Here is a 21,092-nt window from a genome sequence, read left to right on the forward strand (position 1 = left end):
TGCCAGTGGGTGGAACGCAGATCTAGGGGACGCCTCTCCAGGTTTCAGACTAGACCAGTCTGGCGACCATTGCCCACGGTGCCCTCTGGCATGTTTTCAGAACCGGCCAGAATCTCAGAATACCTGGCTTCACCGGAGAGCTTCTATTCTTATGTCCCCGTGGGGCCCTTCCACAAAACTGCAGCTGGATGCAGGTCTGAGCTCGGCAGCTCAGGATAAAAGGCTGTGGGGAGGTTTTGCTCACCGGTAAACTTAGATTGCAACTTCATCGACTGGGATGCCTTCCTGTAAAATGGTGGCCCTGCGGATTCACAGCATTTCTTGACTTCGGGGCCTCAAGGGACCTATATTTGTAAAGAAGTGTTTCATGTTTATGGTAACTCCGTGTGCTCTGAGAGTGGCTTCCTTCACAGTATGTGAAATGGATCCTCAAATTAAAAATAATGACACTGTAAAGGCGCAGGAAATTAGTCGGTTAGATTAAGGAAATGCATTGATTATGCAACTGTTTTATTATAGTGCATTCATCGGGACCTGGCAGCGCGAAACATTCTTTTATCTGAGAACAATGTGGTGAAGATTTGTGATTTTGGCCTCGCCAGGGATATTTATAAGAACCCTGATTATGTGAGAAAAGGAGATGTAAGTCAGTTTGATGTTTATTTGACTCATTTATACCCTATCATTTTTAAACCACAGACCGAAGCCCTTGGTAAATATTTACGCTTCCTCGGCAGTAGTCCCTGAAATCCATCATGTGCTTTCTGTGAAGACAGGAAGTCCAGATGAGCTGCATCCCGGAGAGCCCTTGTGTGGGGATCAGAAAGGCCACTGTCCCCTGGTTCTGTTCTTCCCTGGTCCCCGGCTTACTACCATAGGGCAGCGAGCGCCCCCTGAGACTGGCCAAGCTGAGAAACATTGGTGGGGCCTTGCTGAGACCTTATGACTACCTTCCTTTGACTCCTGTGGGAGTTCCTTGTACCATTGAAAAGAACAGCCTGGACTCTTGCCTTGGATTAACCCGATGATTGATTCAGCAGGTGTCTCTCTCTCAGGAAAGGGCGGGGGGCCCATAAGCGGTATCTCACTGCAGAGGAAACGGTTTACCTCCCTCATGTGTTTTCCATGCCTGGCATCTCCCTGCTGGTGCACACTGCTTCTCTTGCCTACTTGTTTTTGGACATAGTGTTGTTTTTCATTTTTGCGGGTGACCTCCTTTGTCCTCCCTTCTCCAGCCTGTACCCCAAGTGTTCAAGCACATGTCTGGGCTCTGATGATCATAGTAGTGGTTCTCAACTTGAGTGAACATACAACCCGCCCCCCCGCCCCCCCCCCCAGCAAAGGCTTGTTAGACTGGTTTGCTGGCTCCCATCTCAGAGTTTCTAAGTCAGTCAGTCTTGGGGGAGGCCTGATGATTTGCATTTCTAACAAATTTCTAGATGGTGCTGTCACAGCCGGTCCCAGGACCATACTTTAAGAACCATTGCTCCAAATCTCTTTTTATAAAAGGGGAGAAAAATAAACAAACAAACTTTCCTCAGAGCCCTGGTCTGCAAAGATGGCATCTACCTATGCGTCAGTCTGTCCTTCTTTTCCATCCATGTGTCTCTTTCGACCTTTCTCTGCCCTGCTTCTATAATATTTTCCTCTTTGTCTCTCTATTATCCTGTACTTCCCACCAGTCTCCTTCCGTCTAAAGATGTGAGGCCTAAAGCACCGGGATTCCTGCTATCTGGAAGAGAAAGAAGATTTGTCTGCACGCTTGAAAACCAGCCGTACTTTCTCCTTAAATACTGATCATCCTTCTTTCCAATGCCTTTGCCTCCTTCCTTCTTTCCAATTTCCTTGCCCACTTTCCACATTCAGTGACTTTTGAAATCCTGTCTGCATAGGAGTGCCTTCCAGAATCCTCCTTCTTAGGAAAAATTCCTGGAAATCACCCTCAACTTTCAGGATGTCTTCTAACTCCAGTCACTCTTTTCCAAGCCCTTAGTGTTCCCGTAGCGTGCAGGCCCTTTTGCAGGGGAGGATTTCTTACAGAGCCATGGAGTTAGAACGTGCAGAACACATCAGAGGGGCTTACTGAACACCTTTCGCCCTCCTGGGACTCAGTATTACTCCCTTACCTCTCTCTCTTAGCATAACACTGCATGCCAGAAGGGTTTTCTCTATGTTAGGAAACTGTAGCTTCTCTAGGAAATGACTTATGGGCCAAGTGTTATCTGGAAGTTGACCCCATGGGCGCTTGGGTTGGATGTGCTTTGTTTTCATGCCCTTCTGCTCAAGGCCCCATTGCCCTCTTCCAGACTCGACTTCCTCTGAAATGGATGGCTCCTGAATCTATCTTTGACAAAATCTACAGCACCAAGAGCGACGTGTGGTCTTACGGAGTACTGCTGTGGGAAATCTTCTCCTTAGGTAAATTTGGGGGAAGGAAGAGATCAAATAGCCCAAAAGTAAATGTCTGCATCTTCTGCTAAGTGTCCTTTGTGTAGACACCTTTAGATCAGCACCTACGACAACCGAAAACCCTTAGGGAAGCGTGAGTCCACGCAGAATCTCAGATGAGTCATGGTGTGAGTACATGTGCCCCATACTGTAAGAGTGGTTTATATACTCATGAACAAGGTCACGCCAGTATAAAATCTGAAGTCAGGTTTATCTTTTGCTGTACTTAGCCCTGTTCTTCTAATTCCTCAAACTTACAGATCTCTAACGCTCTTACCCCATCCCTCCCCGCATCTCCTGCCTTCTCAGAATTTCTCTTAGGAAAGGCCCTGGTATGTGCAGCTGAACCAGTGGGGAAGGTGTTACTAGAAGGCCTTCCTAGTGCCGCTGATATTAGCACAGGATACAGCCCTGGACACTGGTCTCTGCTGGATGAACAATAAAGAACACTGGTTATATTTATTCCACTTGCAATAACATGCACTATGGGTGGCTGGAAACCTTGTTCAAGGCACACAGATGTGCACAGAGCCCACATCTGCTCGCAGACACACGTTCATGGTCTGAGGCCTCCCAAACTCGAGTTCTAGCCAAGAGTCTTTTGGGCTTTGCCAAAAATTTGCCTTTTGCAGCAAATAAAAGTCACCCAGTAACATCCCTGGTTTCCTGTAATGTGTAAAAATCATTCCCCTGCTTTCGATGACAGGCACCTGTTGCTTCCAGTCTTTGAAAGCAGCTTGGCGGCCGCAATGGCCCCGCAGTGACACAGTGCCAGCACTGCACGTCTCCCAGCTGCTTCCTACCAGCAGTAATCACTAGAAAGTGCAGACAAACAAATGCTGAGATAGCCTAGATTTGAAGGCAGGAACAGAGCGGAGTGGGAGGCCCTGCCCACCCCCACCCCAGTCAAGACTCCCCCTAACAGGAAAGATTACAGGGGAATCTTAGAGAGTAAAACCGGCAAAAGGCAAAATCTAGGCCCCTACGGCATCCTCAGGTCTGCAGGCTTCTGCCCGCAGGCAGCCCCCCCCCCCCAGCCGGCCCCCCTTCCCTCAGGCCTGTCACAACTCCTAGTCCCCCAGTGCTGTGAGGACTGTGCAAGAGAGTTTCGAATTAAAGTCATCCTCACTGAGGTACGAATGATCCACAAGCAGCCACGGCTTTTTAACGTCTATTGGCTTTTTAAAAGGAAGCTCATTAACCCAAGGGATGAGTCTCTAGTGATGGGATGTCTTTAGAGTTCCTCGTGGGGAGAGGGCGAGACCTTTCGCATGGCACCCCTTGCCCCACCAGACAGCCCGAAGCAGCCATGAAAGTGGCCTGGGGGCACCAGGGGACCCCTGCCAAGTGTGTCACTAGCAAGGATTTGCTGAGCTGCTCTGTGTGTTGTCCTGTGCACTGAGATCCATTCTGATCCCTGGGAATTTGTTACTAAAACATCCTTTAAAGGGAGGCGGAAACAGCCAGTTGCTCCCTCATGGTGTTTTGTGCCCTAAGCTTTGACGAGCCATGTGTTTCCCACCTTGTCTCCCACAGGTGGGTCTCCGTACCCCGGGGTGCAAATGGACGAGGACTTCTGCAGCCGCCTGAAGGACGGCATGAGGATGAGGGCCCCGGAGTGCGCCTCTCCTGAAATGTGAGCCCCGCTTCCTGCATTCCCCACCCGCAGCTCTCTCCCCACCAGCACTCCCAGAGGGGGTGTTTTGTTGATTTTTAGAATCCTAGTCTTGGAAGATGCGAAAGTTCTTTTCTTTAGGGATACCTTTCTCAGCCCGTTGGGCCCAGTGTGCTGGGAGTGTTTTCTAGAAGTAGGGTGCGTTGTCCTTGACCCACCCCCACCTATTTCCTCTCTTGACCACTGACCTGACTTTTCAGGGCCTCTAGCTGGCAACTGAAGTTACAAATCCAGTTTCTAGGTATGGATCCGGGCAAAAGTAGTAGACCGCCTAGGAACTGAGTGCAGGACGGCGGCCTCCCGCACAAAGTGGGGCCGAATGAGCCAAGCAGCCGCCGGCACGGAGGGCCACAAGCCGCTAGTGACCAGACCTGCGTCCACCCTGACACCCCGTGAAGGGGTTGGTCTGGACTGCAGAAGAGGTGTTGGAGAGGAACAGGGGAATTTCCTGCCTGAAGTCGTAATTATCCTCCACAGAAGGCCCTGTGGGCAATACGGGTTCTTTAGAAGCCTTCAGGAATAGGCTCAGCAGCTGTGTGGAGCTGGCTGGATTGGATGACTTCTCAAGGTGGCTTCCTGCTCTGCTGTCCGGTGACTCTAGGAAGGTGATAGGCTCCCTATGAAGGTTTTCTCCATTGTGCAAATCCTACTTGCCTGCCTCTCTTGGACACTTTTTTCCTGAGGCTTTGTGGATGTTTTGCACTTTGAGGCCTGAGCAGGAATGTGATGACACGTGCAGTTTTGTTGAGCTGCTGACAAGGACAGGGGCCTCCCTGAGGCAGCACCACCTTTCCTGAACTGGCCCTCCCCGTCCCACCCACACAATGGGGTCCTGTCAGAGCCCTGGGATGGCCTTTGAGGCGGAGTCGGAGGGAATGAAGGAAGCGCGGGCTTGGCCAAAGGGCTGGGTCGCTGTCTCTTTCCTTCGTCATCTTGGGATGAGGGCAGGCCAGGCGCAGGACGGGAAGCGGGATGAGGTGGGCTGGGGACTTGGGCCAATGAAGGCAGGGCTGGGAGGACAGCCTGAGCCGGGAGGAGGGAGGGGACCTGTTCTGTCAGCCTGGCATCGTGTCCTCCTCAGGAAAGTGCCGGGAGCCTGGGGCAAGGCCTCTTCCTGAGAGCTGGGACAAAGCTAGATTAGCCCCAGGGCCGTATTTGGGCTGCAGCGTTGAAGGCCGTGAGAGCTAGCAATGGCTTGCGTCCTTATACTCGGCCAGAAGGGCAGACACCAAGAGACGTGGTTTGAAACAAATCGCTTTGCACTTTATGGTTTCTAAATGTTTCCACATCCATAGTCTCATTTGAAGTTCCCAACAACCTTGAGGGGCAGGCAGGGCAGACATTATAATCTGAATGTAACAGGTAATGAAACTAAGACTGAGAAGTGAAGCGCTGTGCTCTCGTCCTGAGAGGCAGCGGAGACAGACTGATCTCCCGGGACCTCAGGGGCTGCTGGAATATACCCGCATACCTCACCAGAAATGGTTCTCTGACATGCCCACTCACACTTTGAGTTAAATGTGTCCCTCCACTTTTCATATAATCTGAAAATCACAAGACTAAGATCTCAATTACTAATGATAAGGACAGTTATTAAATAACATTTTTCTTTATCTCAAAATACATGCTAAATAGTATGAAATTAGTTTTTATTTTAACCTCAAAATAAATGCTAAATACTATGAAATTAGTTTTTATTATAATATTGAATAATACTTAACTAGCTATTTAGTGCTTATAAGTGCCAGGCACTGTTTTAAGCACTATTAACATATATTAATTTAATTTGCCTAATGCTCCTAACAACCCTATAAAGTAGATGCTACTATTATCTCCGTTTTACAAAGGAGAAAACTGAGGCACAGACCATCTGAGTGGTTTGCCCAAGGCCACATTGCTAATAATAAGCAAACTCAGTCTGAGTCCAGAGTGCACGGCTCCGCCCTGCTTCCCTGCAGGGTGTGTTCCAGTCCTTACCCAGGACCTGGTGCAGGAGTCTAGAGATGCAAAGTCACACCCACTCTGGGCTAAAACCTCCCTTTGACTTTGTCAGACCTTCAAGTCTTCACACAAACCTCACCCGGTAGCCCAGTGCCCCAAGCACCCTGTAGAGAGAAGTACGGCTCCATAGTTCTGGGGAGGGAGAAGTTTCTTTTACAAATTTTAAAAGTAAGAAGAGGATTTGTGAAGTGCTCCTTCAGAAGGCCAGAATTCAGAGCTTCAGCCATTTCCCCAGCATGTGAGAGCTGATGGAGCAGTTTCCTTCTTTTTGCTCCAGGAGTAGGAAGGTCTGGGTGAGGACACAGTGCAGCTTCTCAGAACTGGGCTTCTGTGACCCGAACTTGGCCTACAGCAGGGTGCACTTGAGAACTTGGGCGATAGCTTGCAAGGGAAACTCTTCCCACAGGCCCCTGGCCCCTGGCTTGGGGGCAACTGGTGTCTCTTTACTTTATTAAACGTATTTACTTAGTGGTGTAAAACCGTGTCACGTTGAGTCGTTGGTTCCTCGCCCAGAGTCTGTTTAATCAGATGTCTTTTGACTTCTTTTCCTTTCCTTTGGTGTTTGCTGAAATGATTCACATTGGGTTTTAGGCAAAAGGAGTGGAAACTAAAAGTCAGAAACCAAGAATCAAAAATAAAAAACAGCAAGTGGTCGTAGGTGGTCCCTTTCACTAGTTCAGCGGAGCAACCTGGGAGGGTCATGCTCAGGGTGGCCGCGGCTCCTGCACAGGCTGCCTGCTCGAGTGGCAGGGACATGGCGCTGCCGGCAGAGATAAGCCCGGGCCTCTGCTTGATGAAGGGTCCCTACTCCTCATTCTCAGGGCCCTTTTTGTTTGCCTGGTTCAAGCCTTTCTTGCTCTGGCTACCTTTGCTAGATTAGCTAGGTATATATTTAATGTTCTTCTGCCTGCCTCAGAGAACTGTTTATTGCTAGAGATAAGGAGCCTTGGGCTCTAGGTTTGCATGTGGTAAGGTGGGGGCAGGCCAGCCTCTGCCACAGCCAGTGCACCTTGGGCCGATGACAACAGACTTTTGTCTAGTGACCACCTGTCTCTGTAGCATATATTTTTGTACCTATCTCAGTAAATTACTAAAATGTGTAAACTTGAAGTGAGATCCATATGGGATTGTGCAGACTGTGTGTCTCACTATTTCTGACCTTTGGTCACTGGCAGGCTGGCCCAGGGTGCCTGCCTGGCCTGGCCTGGGAGCACTCAGGAGCAAGGGCCTTGAGCCAGAAGCTGTTGGTCGGGACTAGTTGGGACCTTGGGTGCTGTGGCTGCCTATCCTGTGTCTCCCAGAGAACAGGGACAACTGTCCAGAGTCAGAGAGTTAGAATTCCTTTCTTATTCCCGGTGTTCTCGGTTTCTGTAAACTGAGTCCCAATGCAGCACACATCGCACTCTCCCAGGGGCCCTCACAACTCTTGGAATTCACTGACCCCCACCAGGCCCGTGGGAGTCAGGTAAAATAGGTACAGCAGATGTAGGGGTGGGAGGGAACCCAGAATTGCCTTCTGAGGAGAGTCTGAGCCCACAGGTTTGGACATAGATTAAGGAACAGAAGCTCATAATAATCACACGTCTGAATGGCAGATCCCCTACCTTTGTGTAGAACCTGCTTTCCACCACGCAGCTGGCAGGAAAGCTTCCTTGTGAAGACTGATGCCCGCGAAAGGCGTCTATAGAGCACACGGTGCCTCTAGTCCCCCGGGTACCTAGAATTTTATCCTAGGGTTCAACCAGAACCTTAGGACACACACATCTGTAGCACACAGTTTTGCCTCTTAGGGTTGTTGTTACCGAATGGTATTTTTTGCTGTTAAGGCTTTGGCCAACATTGACAGACATTGCACAAAACAGTCCCAGGAAGTCATGACCGCCTGACTGGTAATGATGTTTTTGAGACACGTCTAGAAAAACCTCCCTTTAGATTTCAGTACTAGGAAGAGCCAGAGTTCTTTCAGGCAATTGGTTTAACTTCTGTCTTTTGTGCATCATGTGATTGATTATTGCTTCTTTGCACCAGCTGCCGGGAGGATTAGAGCCTGCCTCCATCAGAGAGCTCAGGATTGTCATATCAATTTTGCATGTAACTCTGCCAGTAGCATCACCTTTTTTCTTATCTGCATTTTACCTTCCTCCTAATATTCTTTCCTTCTCTTTTTTTTAACCTTCCTCTATGCTGTCTGCGTCAGCCACCTCATAGACTTTAAAATAGGGAGATACTGAAAGTACATTTGGAGCCACCGGTGCCCTGACGGCATACAGCTAAGACGAGGCAGACGTAGGGTATGAACCGGGGTTTCTCAGGCTTTTCCCTCGGCAGCACCCGGCTCCCAGCACAAGCCATGGGTGCAGCATGGCTGCAGATCACGGGAATAGCAGAGCTCTCTTCCCAGAGACCGGTCTGACTTCCCTCAGCAGACACTTAAGGAGTGTTCATATGGCAGGCCCTGGGCCAGGTGACAGGTGTGGAGATGGGGACCCTCCACACGTGCTGATAGCCTGGTTCTAACCGGTCCCAAAGCCCAGCCTGTTCAGATTTTGATCTGACTCAGTCAGAGTCGTCTCTGGTCCAGACCATCTTCTCAGAGAAGAGATGACTCACAATAAGCATATCTTGAAGAGAGCAAAGGGCCCAAAGCGACTAAATCCTTAACCCGGTGTGTGTGTGGACCTCGGGCAGGTGTTTTGCAGAGCGAGGGGTAGGTACAGACCTCTACTCCGTGCAGGCATGACCCTGAGAGGAGCCAATACCTTAACTTCTGAAGTGTAAGAGGAGAAGCATCGCAGAGGAACCTGTTGACACTGAATCCCAGGACAAGACTTGGCCTCTGCGCTGTAAAGCAAACGTTTTCATCTCCCGAAGCCCAGTCTCTGCCTTCTGCCTTGAGTGGTGGGAGGCCAGTTTGTAACCGCCCCTTGGAGAGCCAGGGAACGGGTCAGCCACGCACAGGAACCTCGAACGCAGGCCCAGGAACTGCCCCACTGTGCATGCACTTCACCTTCTGGAAGTGCCACGGGTCACGTACGTGGTGCCTTCTCCACCCATCTCCGCTGTTGAGCCCAGTCAGGGCTCTGTAAGGACTTGGAAGTGCCACATGCTTATTCACAAGCTGGCTTAAACCAACCTTTGTTAAAACCCACAGATGAAATCAGTACCGCAGACTGCTCACCCATTGATACTTGTGGCTATGTTAATGTTTTTTAACTTTAAAGACATTGTCCTGCTTTGGAACGCGAGGGGAGGAGTGCTTGGGTTCGTGTCTAACTGCGAGGAACAGTGGGCTTGCCTTTCCAGTGGCTCTGCTCCATTCTCAGACACAGGCCTGCCGCTCTGCCGCGGGCATGGAGCTGCAGCGAACGCGGGTCATGGTGAGCTCTGGAGCTCTCATTGCCTGCCCTGGCAGACACACGCTTCCAGCTGCTGCAGGACCCGGCCCACGCGGCCTTTTCAGTGTTGAGGGTACAGATCCAAACCTAAAAAATGTGAGGCAACGACACACACTACAAAAAGCTTGATCTTTACACGTGTGGTGACACCCATCACTGTCTATATAATTATCACTGCTCTCCAGCTATTCTGCTGTGCTTTTGTCCAACAGCTATCAGATCATGCTGGACTGCTGGCACAAAGACCCAAAGGAAAGGCCAAGATTTGCAGAACTTGTGGAAAAGCTGGGCGATTTGCTCCAAGCAAATGTACAACAGGTAAAGCTAAATTTTTCTAGACTATCAGAAGGCAAATGCCTTTGAATGTAAGTCAAGGGGGTGTTTTATTTGTTTGTTGTTGTTTTAAGAGCTCTTAATAGAACAGCTGAGATCAGCAGTGAAAGTGTGTGTGTGCATGCGTGTATGTGTGCATAATTATCTTCTCAAACACAAGCAAGGTTGTGCAAATGGCATAGCTGAAGTTAACATAATGCTTCACAGAAATTGGATAAAGTAAAAATTTGTGCAAATACCCCTATCTTTGGTATTTTAGGATGGTAAAGACTACATCCCACTCAATGCCATACTGACAGGAAACAGTGGGTTTACATACTCAACTCCTGCCTTCTCTGAGGACTTCTTCAAGGAAGGCATTTCAGCTCCGAAGTATAATTCAGGAAGCTCTGATGATGTCAGGTAAGATTTCTTTCCCCAACTTGCTATTACAGAATTTTCCAACATGTCAAAAAGACAAAATAAGAAAGAATTGTGTAGTGATCACCCATATGCCGTCCTCCTAAATTCAACTGTTAACATTTTGCCCTATTTTGTCTATATACTCTATGTTTGTGTGTATGTATGCTTCTTTTTGCTGAGCCATTTTAAGGAGAATTTAAGGCATTATAACACTTTACCCCTAAATACTTGGGTATACATCTTGTAAGAAGTGTATTCTCCTGTGTAAGCCACACAAAAATGATCACACCAAAGAAATTCCTTAATATCTAATATTCAAAAATCTATAACCTATGCCAAATGTCTTTTATACCTTTTTTTTAAAGCAGGATCCAATTAACACATTACATTTTCTTAAGTTTCTTTAGTCCATCTTATTTTAGAACCATCCCTCCACTGATTTTTCCCCCCCATGACAATGACTTTTTTGATGACACCTTAGATAAAACTAAACAAACAAACAAAACTGGCATTTTTAAAAATTTACTATATCTCGCATTACTGCAGAGGAATTGGAGAAAGAGCAAGGGAACAAATATTTACCGAGGGCCTCGGCTGGCGGGGGATCTGCGCTTCAGCACTGACAGTTCCACATGTGTGAACACGGTCAGCGCTAACGGTTCCACAGACACATGCTGTGGCCTGGCACTGTGCGTGCATCAACGCCTTTTATGCTCACAACAATTTTGTGCAGTACACATTATTCCTGTGACACAAATGGGCACAGAAGGCTCCAAGGAAGAGGGCTTGCCAGAATTGTGAGGCTACAAAGTGGCAGAGTAGAGTTGCTAACCTAGGACTTCTGACCCTCCCTCCCTATACTGCATATAGTCCGGACTCCTCTTAGGACGTTTAGACTGTCCTGTGGGCTTTCTAGCATTTTTGTCTGCAGTAGGCACAGCCCTTGGGCTCTGACCTCAGCTAAGCCACCAGGGAGGGCATGGGGAAGAGCTGCAAATCAGAAAATACTGCCAGCCACCTATGACAGGCTTCGAGAAAACCCATCCACCCGACTTGCGGTGATGGAGGGATTACAGGTCAGCATCACTGCTCAGGCCTCACAACCAGCCCAGCGGGCTGGAGCAGATGAGTCATCCATTTTCAAGTTGAGTAACCTAGTCTGGATTAAATAAATTGTCACGGTCTGACTGGGTTAGGGATGGGGGGGTGTGACATGTCAAAGTTATGTGGGCCCTTCTAGTACATTGCTCAGCCTTAGGCCCCATGGAGAACTTGCCTAAGAAATTGAGACTTACAGAGGGTGATAGTATCAGACCAAGAAATTCAATCCGTAGGTGAACCTGCCTTGTGAAAACCACATAGTGGGTACGTCTGATGGTCTTTCCTATAGGTCATCAGCGCAAGTCAGGTGGGCATGGAAACATTGTACAAATACTACCCATTTCTCCCTGTTTGTAATCACAGAACAAAATATATAAGACTGGCCCTAGCACTGGAGTATGCCGTGAAATCAGCTGTATAACCTTGACAGGTCATTTTCTTTGTCACCTCGAGTGCTTTTAGGAAGTAGGTAGTTGTTAAGTGACCAAGTCTTAACACTTCCCTGGGCATCATTTCGCTCCTTTGTACTGTAGGGTGTTCAGACCAGACGATGCCTTAGGTTTCTTCTGGGCCTGATGTTTTCCAGTTCCACAAGGGACCAGAGTGGGTCCCTCTGGGGTTTTGCTCAGAACTGTGGAACGTGAATCGATGACCATGACAGGAAGAGGCCTTACTGTCAGGACTCCCACTGGGCATGACAGGAAGATTTGAACCTCAGGAGAGCAGCCTGCTGGTATTTTGGTTCATCTTAGCTAGGATACAGTGCCCGCGGTCTACTCAAAGCTGGATGCATTTCCTGTCTTGATTATTCTTTCTGCTTCTTCATTAGATACGTAAATGCTTTCAAATTCATGAGCCTGGAAAGAATCAAAACCTTCGAAGAACTTTTACCAAATGCCACCTCCATGCTGGATGTAAGTGTGAAGTTAAGCTACACAGCGCTCCCCAGCAGCACCCTTCGCCAGATCCCACCCAAACACCAACTGCAGAAGTCTGGTAGCTTTTGGGCAATGAGGGCCAGTAATCAGTGGTGGCTGAAATGACAGTGTCAGGGGGCCTGACGACTAGACTTAGCTCTGTAGAGCTAATTTGAAAGTAGAAGTCCATGAATTCACTCCCAAGGACCAAGTCCTTGCCTGGTAGGAATTTCGTCCTTTAGGAAACTCCATCGTGTGTTTCTAAGGTTCTTGGCTGCCAGCGGTGCCTCTTTGCTTTCAGAGGAACAGAGGAACTCCCAGCTGGGTGGGTGGCTGGGCCTGGTGACGTAACAGAGCTGTCACGAGCAGCCCCGAGACTAGGAGAAGTGGCGCCAGGCCTATGCCCCTTCCCCTGAGGCCCTGCAGGCTGCACGGCCACGTTCCCACCCAGCCTCCCTGGGAGAAGCAAACCAGTACGGCCTGGCAAGGAAGAGGCCTCAGCAGCTCTGCTCTGTAGAGCCCTGGGATGTGGGGTTAAGATGATAAGGGGAGGAGAAAAAGGATGGGCAGCTCTGCTATTGCAGACTCTCGTGCTCCAAGCGTGATCTCCAGCCCAGCACCCTGCCGTGACCTAGGAGCAGGCTAGAAACGCCAGCTCCCAGGACCCACTGAGTCAGACTGTGCCTTGTCACAAGATCCCTCAGGGATTCCTGTGCACGTGAAAGTTTGAAAGTGCTGCTGATGACTGTGTTCCCTAAAGGGCCTGGGGGAGCAGCTGTTGCTACAGTGTGAAGGTGATCACCACGATCAGTGTGGCCTTGAGACCAGCAGTCATCCTTCAAAAGCACCAAAACCTTGTCAGACACACCAGATAAAGGGAAAAGATGATTTAAGATTTTTTTAAAACATTACAAATAAGCTGCAGAATACAAAGGAGATGGAAATTTTGTTTTGTTGCTTGTACATTAGTTTCAAGGCCAAGGAAACAATATTGAGCAAAACATGGAAGGTTTCTCTCAGCCTTGGCCCTCCCCACCCTGATACAGTGGTGCATTACGCAGCTGCTTTGTGTGCTTAGGTGTTTACTGATAGGCAAGGACATGAACACAGCCCAGTGAGAGCCTCAAAGGGTGGCAGGAACAAAGTGTGGAATCCACTTACTGGAATGTACTGTATTAACAGGGTAATGAAGGGTCTGCGTAAGACTCAATGCTAAAGATGAACCAACAAGGAAATCTACTTGTTGGAAACTATAACCAAGGAAGGCCTGAAAATTCCATAGAATCTTCAAGAAAAAAATTTGAACCATGTATTTGTAATTTCTCGGAATTTTTACAAATCATGGCTACCAAATACCGTAGCATACCCATAGGCAGTTGTCATCTGCCAAAATCATTTTTAATATATGTATGTAATAATTTGCATAAAAGCTTACTACGGAAAACACTAACCTGTTACTTGCAGTTTTCCCTTTTATTTAAATTTATTTATTTAATAGTTCATTTTCAAAAATAAGGGCCTCAGCGTCACTGGGAAGAGGCATTTCTTGCAACCGACCAAGTCTGTAGTTGCCAATATAGAGAAAATGCTTTGTCTCCAAAGGCGGGGGCTGTGGAGGGTGAGGGCACATCCCAGTATCAACCCTGAGAACTGGCCTGACCCCGCCAAGGCCAGCGAGAGTACAGCCTCTCTCCTCTTCCCCACCAGGACTACCAGGGGGACAGCGGCACTCTGCTGGCCTCCCCAGTGCTGAAGCGCTTCACCTGGACGGAGAGCAAACCCAAGGCCTCGCTGAGGATCGGGTAAGGCAGCCGGTGTCTTTTCTGTGATCAGCTGGTGGAGGGCTGCGAAGGTGCCGGGAAGATGGTTTAATGGGGATAACTGAGGGCCACTCACGCTCCTGAACTCTCGGGTTCAGGCATTGCAGGAAAGCATTTTTCCCTCCAAAGGGCAAGAAAGGAGGCATAAAATTGGATGTACGAGCACCAAGCTCTTGGAAGGAAAGCTGGGGTATTAGAGGGTAAAACGTGCAGAAAAATCCCGCAAAGACAGGCAGCGCGTGCACGTGAAACACAGTGCCTCAGCTGAAAGGAGCCGGATGTGGCCACCTGTGAATGGTGCGGATAGACACGCCCACGGGGGGCAGAGAATGCTCCCCATCATACCCGGGGCTGGCAGGGTTCACACGAGAGGAGACTGAGTGCTGCTTTCAAGGCCTAAGACAGGCCACCCTGGTCACTCAACCCGGCCACATTCTGAAGGACTTTCTGCTTCCTGTTTGATCCTGGTGTCCTTTTCTCACTTGAAGATTTCTCCAGCACCCCGTCCCCTCCACACTGTGCCCACTGCCATCAGAATTACTTAGGCTCTTGCTTTACACCCCACTGGCCCTACCACTGCAGCCCCTCTGTGCTAATCTCTACCTAGAAACGGTGCTGGGCCGGGAAAGCCCCTCTCACGTGAGGACACCCTGATCGTATTTAGGATAAGCGCCTCCTCTCATGATCCTAACTTGATCATGTCTCCTGCCATGTGAGGTGGTCTTTACAGGCTCCAGGCATCCGGAATACAGATATATTTTGGAGAACAGGGAGCATTTTTCCGCCTGCCACAGAAGCTATTTGACCTAAGAGTAGGCGAGGCCTGTACCCAAGTCCTGGAATTATTTTCCACCTGGAATTATGGTTTTACATGATCTAACCATACATTTCACCTCCCAGCCAGTGGGAGGCATCCCTCTGCCCGGCGACTCCAAGCTGGGGTTAGGGAGGCGTGTGCAGCTTTAGCACAAAGGGAATCCGACCAGAGACTGAGATGGCTTCAATAACCGTTAACTCTGAAGCAGGGATGAACAAATGACCCGCTAAGACAGAGTGGATTTTAGTGTTTGTTTTCGAGGAACCAATTTTATACATTTGATTTTTTTCTTTTCTTTCTTTAGCTTGAGAGTTACTAGTAAGAGTAAGGAGTCGGGGCTGTCCGACATCACCAGGCCCAGTTTCTGCCACTCCAGCTGTGGACACGTCAACAAAGGCAAGCGCAGGTTTACGTACGACAACTCGGAGCTGGAAAAGAAGATTTCGTGCTGCTCTCCGCCCCCAGACTACAACTCGGTGGTCTTATACTCCACCCCGCCTGTCTAAAGTTTGACACAAAGCCTTATTTCTAGAAGCACATGTGTATTTATACCCCCAAAAAACTAGCTTTTGCCAGTATTATGCATATATAAGTTTACACATTTACCTTTTCACAGGAGCCAGCTGCCTTTTTGTGATTTTAATAGTGCCTTTTTTTTTTTTGACTAACAAGAATGTAACCCCAGTTAAATAGAGAAATAGTTCACAAGTGAAGAACACTACTGCTAAATCCTCATATTACTCACTGTGTTAGAGAAATCCTTTCTAAGCCCAATGACTTACCTGCTGCAACCCGAGACCTCAGGGCACGCAGGACTCGATGCCTCAGGAGCTGCACTGACCATGCCGGGCAACTGGACTCCACTGGGCCAGCCCCAGAGCCCCGAGACCAGGGGCAACAAGCCCTCCAGCTCTTGCAAGCACTAGCTGGCCAAAGCAGTGTCTCCGGAACCCTCTAGCAGGCATAAGACATGGAAAGAGGAAAAGGGGAGGAGGAGGGGGGAGAGAGAACACAGGAGAGGGCCTGAGGGAGAATCTGAGACACAGCCTAGGGGCAGAGAGCAGGAGAGGGCTCTCAGCAATGCCCTGTCACTGGCTTCTCAGCTGTGACCTTCTGCATTTGAGAGCCCAGACAGGACAGAGATGAGGGGGCATTTTTTGGATTCTGGGAGACAAGAAAAGGACAAATATAGTTTTTGGAACTAAAGCAATTTTTAAAACTTGACCTGTGGAATTGGTTCTATGCCCATTCCTTTTCGTGGCCCGTTTTGATTTAGAGCTCTGAGAGCGGTGCTCAGCTCGGAGCCCATACTGTTGGCTCTTCTGGCAAGATACACTGAAACTCACTCAGAGTGGGTCAGCTCCGTGGCATGACAGCCTCACACTTAAAATATCAGACTCTATTTCAAGTATTAATGTCTAGTCCAGACACTTAATTTTTTGTATTATCCTGTTTTATACAGTTGGTTACAAAAGAAAGCTGAGGAGAATGAAAATGCAGTCTTGGAGAGGGTCTTCTCTACACCAAAACTAGCATGGATGGAATAAAGTATCAGTAAGGCAGAGTGAAAACCCCACCTTTGTAACATCCAAACCAACTCACCGAAATAGCTGAGACCTAAAGCATGGAAGTCAATCATGTTTCCCTTTTATTTAATGGGGAGTCCATTATCTCGTGCTAATCTGGAAGATGTGGAAGAGCATTAACCAATGTTTATTAAGCACTTTATGCTCCTTGAGAGAAAAGGTCATATGTAATTTATGCAAGATAGTTGAACAGCTGGCACTCAGGATATTAGTTAATGAGCCATCAGTAGAAGAAAAGCCTATTTTCATCTGCTTTGGACCTTGCCTTGGGTCTGAGTATGAGGGAATAGGGGGTCAGGGTAGGAAAGGTGCCTGCTCGTCAGGGCCTAACTACCAGTGGGCCTTGGACCTCTAAACTGGCTGTCTGATGCTATTTATGCAAGTTTGGTTTATGTATTTAGGATGTGTGCACCTTCTGCAGCCAGTCAGAAGCTGGGCAGGCAACAGTGGATTGCTGCTTCTGGGAGAGAAGAGTGTGCTTCCTTTGATGCATGTAACTGAATCTAGAATCTGAACTCTAAGTATTAGAAGAATGTATGCTTCCTTTCTATGTGCCACATTCTTGTTTAAAGGTTCTCGTATGAAGAGGTGGGAAAGTCAGCACATTCCTGAGTGAGACAGTGGGTGCCCCGTGGTGGCTCTTTCGGAGGATTCACCAGCCAGGAGAGAGGAGTGAGTCAGGCCTCTCAACTAAGAACTAAATCCAAACAAAATCAGGCTAGAGCCACAAGAGGGGAAAAAAATCTTTGTTCTTCCTCTTCTTTACATACACAAAAACGCCTGTGACAGCTGGTGATAGTATAAATCAGGTGACTAGAAGGAGGTTAAAACAGAGAGAAAATAAAAGAAGACTCCAGTAGTTCTCTACTTTTTTCAAATCAGATAAGGACCTGGCAATTAGTGATAACAAAGAAAACCTGAGCTATTCATATGATGTCTTGATTTCAATAACCTAATATCTTAATCATTAAGAGACCTTAGTAAATACCCTTGTTCCAAAAGAGAAAAATCTGTTAGAATTATGTTGCTCAGCTCCTTCAACCCAGGTTTGTAGCCTACATGAGTCATCAGTCAAAAGATGGTTCCATCTGGAGTCTTACCGTAGACAGGAAAATGGAGGTTTATAATAACGAGTATATCTAGTTGCAAAGTGCTTGTTCATTAAAACAGCACTGAAAATTAAAACACTAATTAACTGATGGTAATATTAGAACCATTTGCCGTTCATGACAAAAATGGTTGGCACTCACAGCTGAAGAACAAGCACTTCCTTTCAGGGTTTGGGAGAGAATGTGCAGCAGCCCGGGCGGAATGGACTGAAACCACCTGCAAGTCTGTGTCACGTTAGTTCAAGAAATGATGCTTAGATGTTAAGTTTTGGCCCGAGGGACACATGCCTTGTGTCCCAGCACGTAAGAATGTCCGACATCAAACAGATACTTGCTAGCCCCATTTAAATTGATTAAGGGAGGAGTGCATCTTTGACCAGCAGTGGTATTAACTATATGTGTGTGTGTGTGTGTGTGTGTGTGTGTGTGTTTTGTGCAGAACTATTTAAGGAAACTGGAATTTTAAAGTTACTTTTATACAAACCAAGAATATATGCTACAGATAGATATAAGTGAGACATCTGGTCCTGTATTTCTAGTCATGATGAATGTATTTTGTATACTATCTTCATATAATAAAATTAACTTCCAAAAATATGTACACGTTTTCTCTCTGATTTGTGCATAAGTGAAAAAACGAGTATGGGCATCCCTGGGGGGTGGGGACTGCTGTTCTAGGAGATTCCTTTAAACAATTACTAGATACAGCACAAGAAAAAGTGAACACGGCTAAAGAGAGGGCAAAAAGCTTCCTATCAGTTGCATACAATGGCTGCTCTAAACAATCAGAACACTGCCAACAGTAAATAAAAACAAAATCAAACTAGGCAGACTGCCCAGAAAACTGAACACTAAAATGAGTAAGATCACAAATAAGTACACTGGGTGTGAGTACTGCAGATGGCAGTGCCCTCAATTAAAGACAGTGTTCCCCAAACACTAATCTTAAGCTGATAAACAATTTCCATAATTACAGGGTGTGTGTGTACATGTACACGCACATGTGTGTTAGAGGTTGCACGTGGGAAACCACATAAAATAACAGGCAAAAGCCTAAAACACAAGAACTTCCCTAAGAAAAGAAAATCAGCTAAGTATTCTTCCATTTTGTTTTGTGGATTACATCCTAGGAAGAGAAATAAACAACGCAGGTAGTAACTACTAGATGTAGAGTATGTCACCAACACTTTGTCTTAGAAAGTGGTCCATGCTATTACCTGCTTAATAACATTATGAGGAAGCTAGATTGAAGAGACATGATTAAGAGAAAAAAAATAGGCCTACTTTCTTTGGTCCACAGATGAGAATATGGGATAAATGACTAATCTCAGTAAACTTCTAGTTAACTAAAGAGGGCAAGAGGCATTTTATCTTCAAGGATCTGAAATCTTTTAAAAATATTGGTTTTCATAACGTAACAGTAAAGTCACTCAGGCAAATGATTTGAAGAATGCTTGAGGAATCTGTCACATCATAGTTTAGAAATTTTCTCATGACTCTGGAAACTTACCGTACATCTGGGAATTGGTTTTTTTCCCTCTAGCAGGATGGCCTAGTAAGGTTTATTGGACTCCTTGGTGTTAAATACATTACCAGACTTTTGGGTTTCTCAGGCCAAGACATTTTTTTTTTTTTTAAATCCTGGGTCCAGGGATGACCAACCACCTATTCCGGGAACTAAGAATGTACAGGAGAGAAAAAAATAAACTAAAAATCCAACTAGATGCTATTGATGTTCTATTTCTTGATTTGGGTGGTGATGCATAGGTCTGTTTGCTTTGTGATAATCCATTGAGCTGTACTGTTAATTGTGGACTTACATATATATGTGTGTGTGTGTGTGTGTGTGTGTGTATGTGTGCTATTTGTCAGTAAAAGATTATTAATAGGAAAAAAACGTACCATCTAGTACCACAACTTTTCATAGAAGAAAAACCCATTTTAAAAGGAGGCAGGCAGGCCACGCGCGGTGGCTCACGACTGTAGTCCTAGCTCTCTGGAAGGCCGAGGCTGGCGGATCATTTGAGCTCAGGAGTTTGAGACCAGCCTGAGCAAGAGCGAGACCCCGTCTCTACTAAAAATAAAATATATAGAAAAAATTAACTGGGTATGATGGCGCATGCCTGTAGTCCGAGCTACTCGGGAGGCTGAGGCAGGAGGATTGCTTGAGCCCAGGAGTTTGAGGTTGCTGTGAGCTAAGTTGACACCACGGCACTCTAGCCTGGGCAACAGAGTGAGACTCTGTCTTCAAAAAAAAAAAAAAAAAAGGAGGAAGGCAGAGTCTCTCTGAACCTATTTTGGTTCGGGGGGCTGCCCAACTCACAGTATTAAATTATATATTTTTAAAAATAATAAAAGTAGGAAGGGCTCAACTTTGTATTTGAAATATTTCATTTTAATTTGTATTAGACAAAACTCTAATGAACAAATGCTATTCCAAAGATTGGTATTTAGGAACCAGTGATAGCTAGTAATTGCTATCATTTGAGTGCTTCATATGTGCCAACAACCATGCTAAGTGCTTTAAAGGAATAAACTCATTTAATTTTCAAAGCAATCTAACACAACAGGCACTATTATTAACAGCATACCCAAAGAACTTCAAAACCCACTCCACCTACTAGCATCGGTGCCCATACTCTGCCCCAAACACACCATGGTGCCCTTGGCCCTTCCTCTCAGACTCCAAGCCACTGCTTTAGCCATTCTCCACCCAGTCAACCCCATCAACTTTCCCCTTTTCCACTGGATCATACAAACATGCTGCGATTTCTACCATCTTACCAAACACTGTCATCCCTACTTTACCCTCCAGCTACCACCCCATTTTTTCTCCATTCCTCTTCACAGCAAGATCCTGTGAATGAGTTGGTTAGACTACTTGTTTCCAACTCCTCTCTTCTCAGTCACTCTGAAAGCTGCTCAAACCTAGCTTTCGTGGACACTGCTCATGACGAGGCCATCGGTGACCTCCGTATTGCTAAATCCGATAGCCAATTCTCGGTCCCAATCTTGCTCAACACATTGGCAGCTTGACCTTTATACCTGGAAACACTTTCTTCACTTTGATTGCAGGCCATGACACTTTCTTATTCTTCCTATCTCACTGGCTACTTCTGTGTCCTTTACTGGTTTTACCTCTTTCCCTGACCTTTCAATATTACTCCAGTTACCCCAAGGCTCTGCCCTAGGAGCTTTTCTTCTCAGTCTATACTAACTCCCTGCCTGATCTCGTGACCTCAGGGCTTTAAATGGCATCCAACATTCACACACAGACAAGATCTCTCCCCTAAACTCCAAACTTACATATGTAAGTATGTAAGTGCCAAACTGACATCTCTTGATGCTCTGGCAGAATGTATTTTCTGCAGACAGCTGTAACAGTGTCTCCTATCCCACATGACCTTTGGCAATGTGCCCTTGCCACTCCCCCAAATTTACCTCTCCTAGAATCAGAGCTAGCTTTGTGACTCACTTTTAATCAACAG

At 47.0% G+C, this 21,092-nt stretch overlaps 1 protein-coding gene across 1 annotated transcript in view; it reads left to right on the top strand.

Annotated features, from left to right (window-relative positions):
* The window catches only part of FLT1 (fms related receptor tyrosine kinase 1), a 162,564-nt gene extending 144,365 nt beyond the window's left edge, over positions 1-18,199 (top strand). Inside the window, exons 23-30 of the mRNA XM_069467741.1 lie at positions 520-642; positions 2,307-2,418; positions 3,985-4,084; positions 9,732-9,837; positions 10,112-10,254; positions 12,185-12,269; positions 13,980-14,074; positions 15,214-18,199. Of these exons, the coding sequence (XP_069323842.1) occupies positions 520-642; positions 2,307-2,418; positions 3,985-4,084; positions 9,732-9,837; positions 10,112-10,254; positions 12,185-12,269; positions 13,980-14,074; positions 15,214-15,415 (966 nt within the window). The 3' untranslated portion in view covers positions 15,416-18,199. The remainder of the gene's footprint in view (positions 1-519; positions 643-2,306; positions 2,419-3,984; positions 4,085-9,731; positions 9,838-10,111; positions 10,255-12,184; positions 12,270-13,979; positions 14,075-15,213) is intronic.
* The last annotated feature ends 2,893 nt before the right edge of the window (positions 18,200-21,092 follow it).

The sequence above is a fragment of the Eulemur rufifrons genome, chromosome 4, assembly GCF_041146395.1.
Source record: "Eulemur rufifrons isolate Redbay chromosome 4, OSU_ERuf_1, whole genome shotgun sequence".
Lineage (NCBI taxonomy): Eukaryota > Metazoa > Chordata > Mammalia > Primates > Lemuridae > Eulemur > Eulemur rufifrons.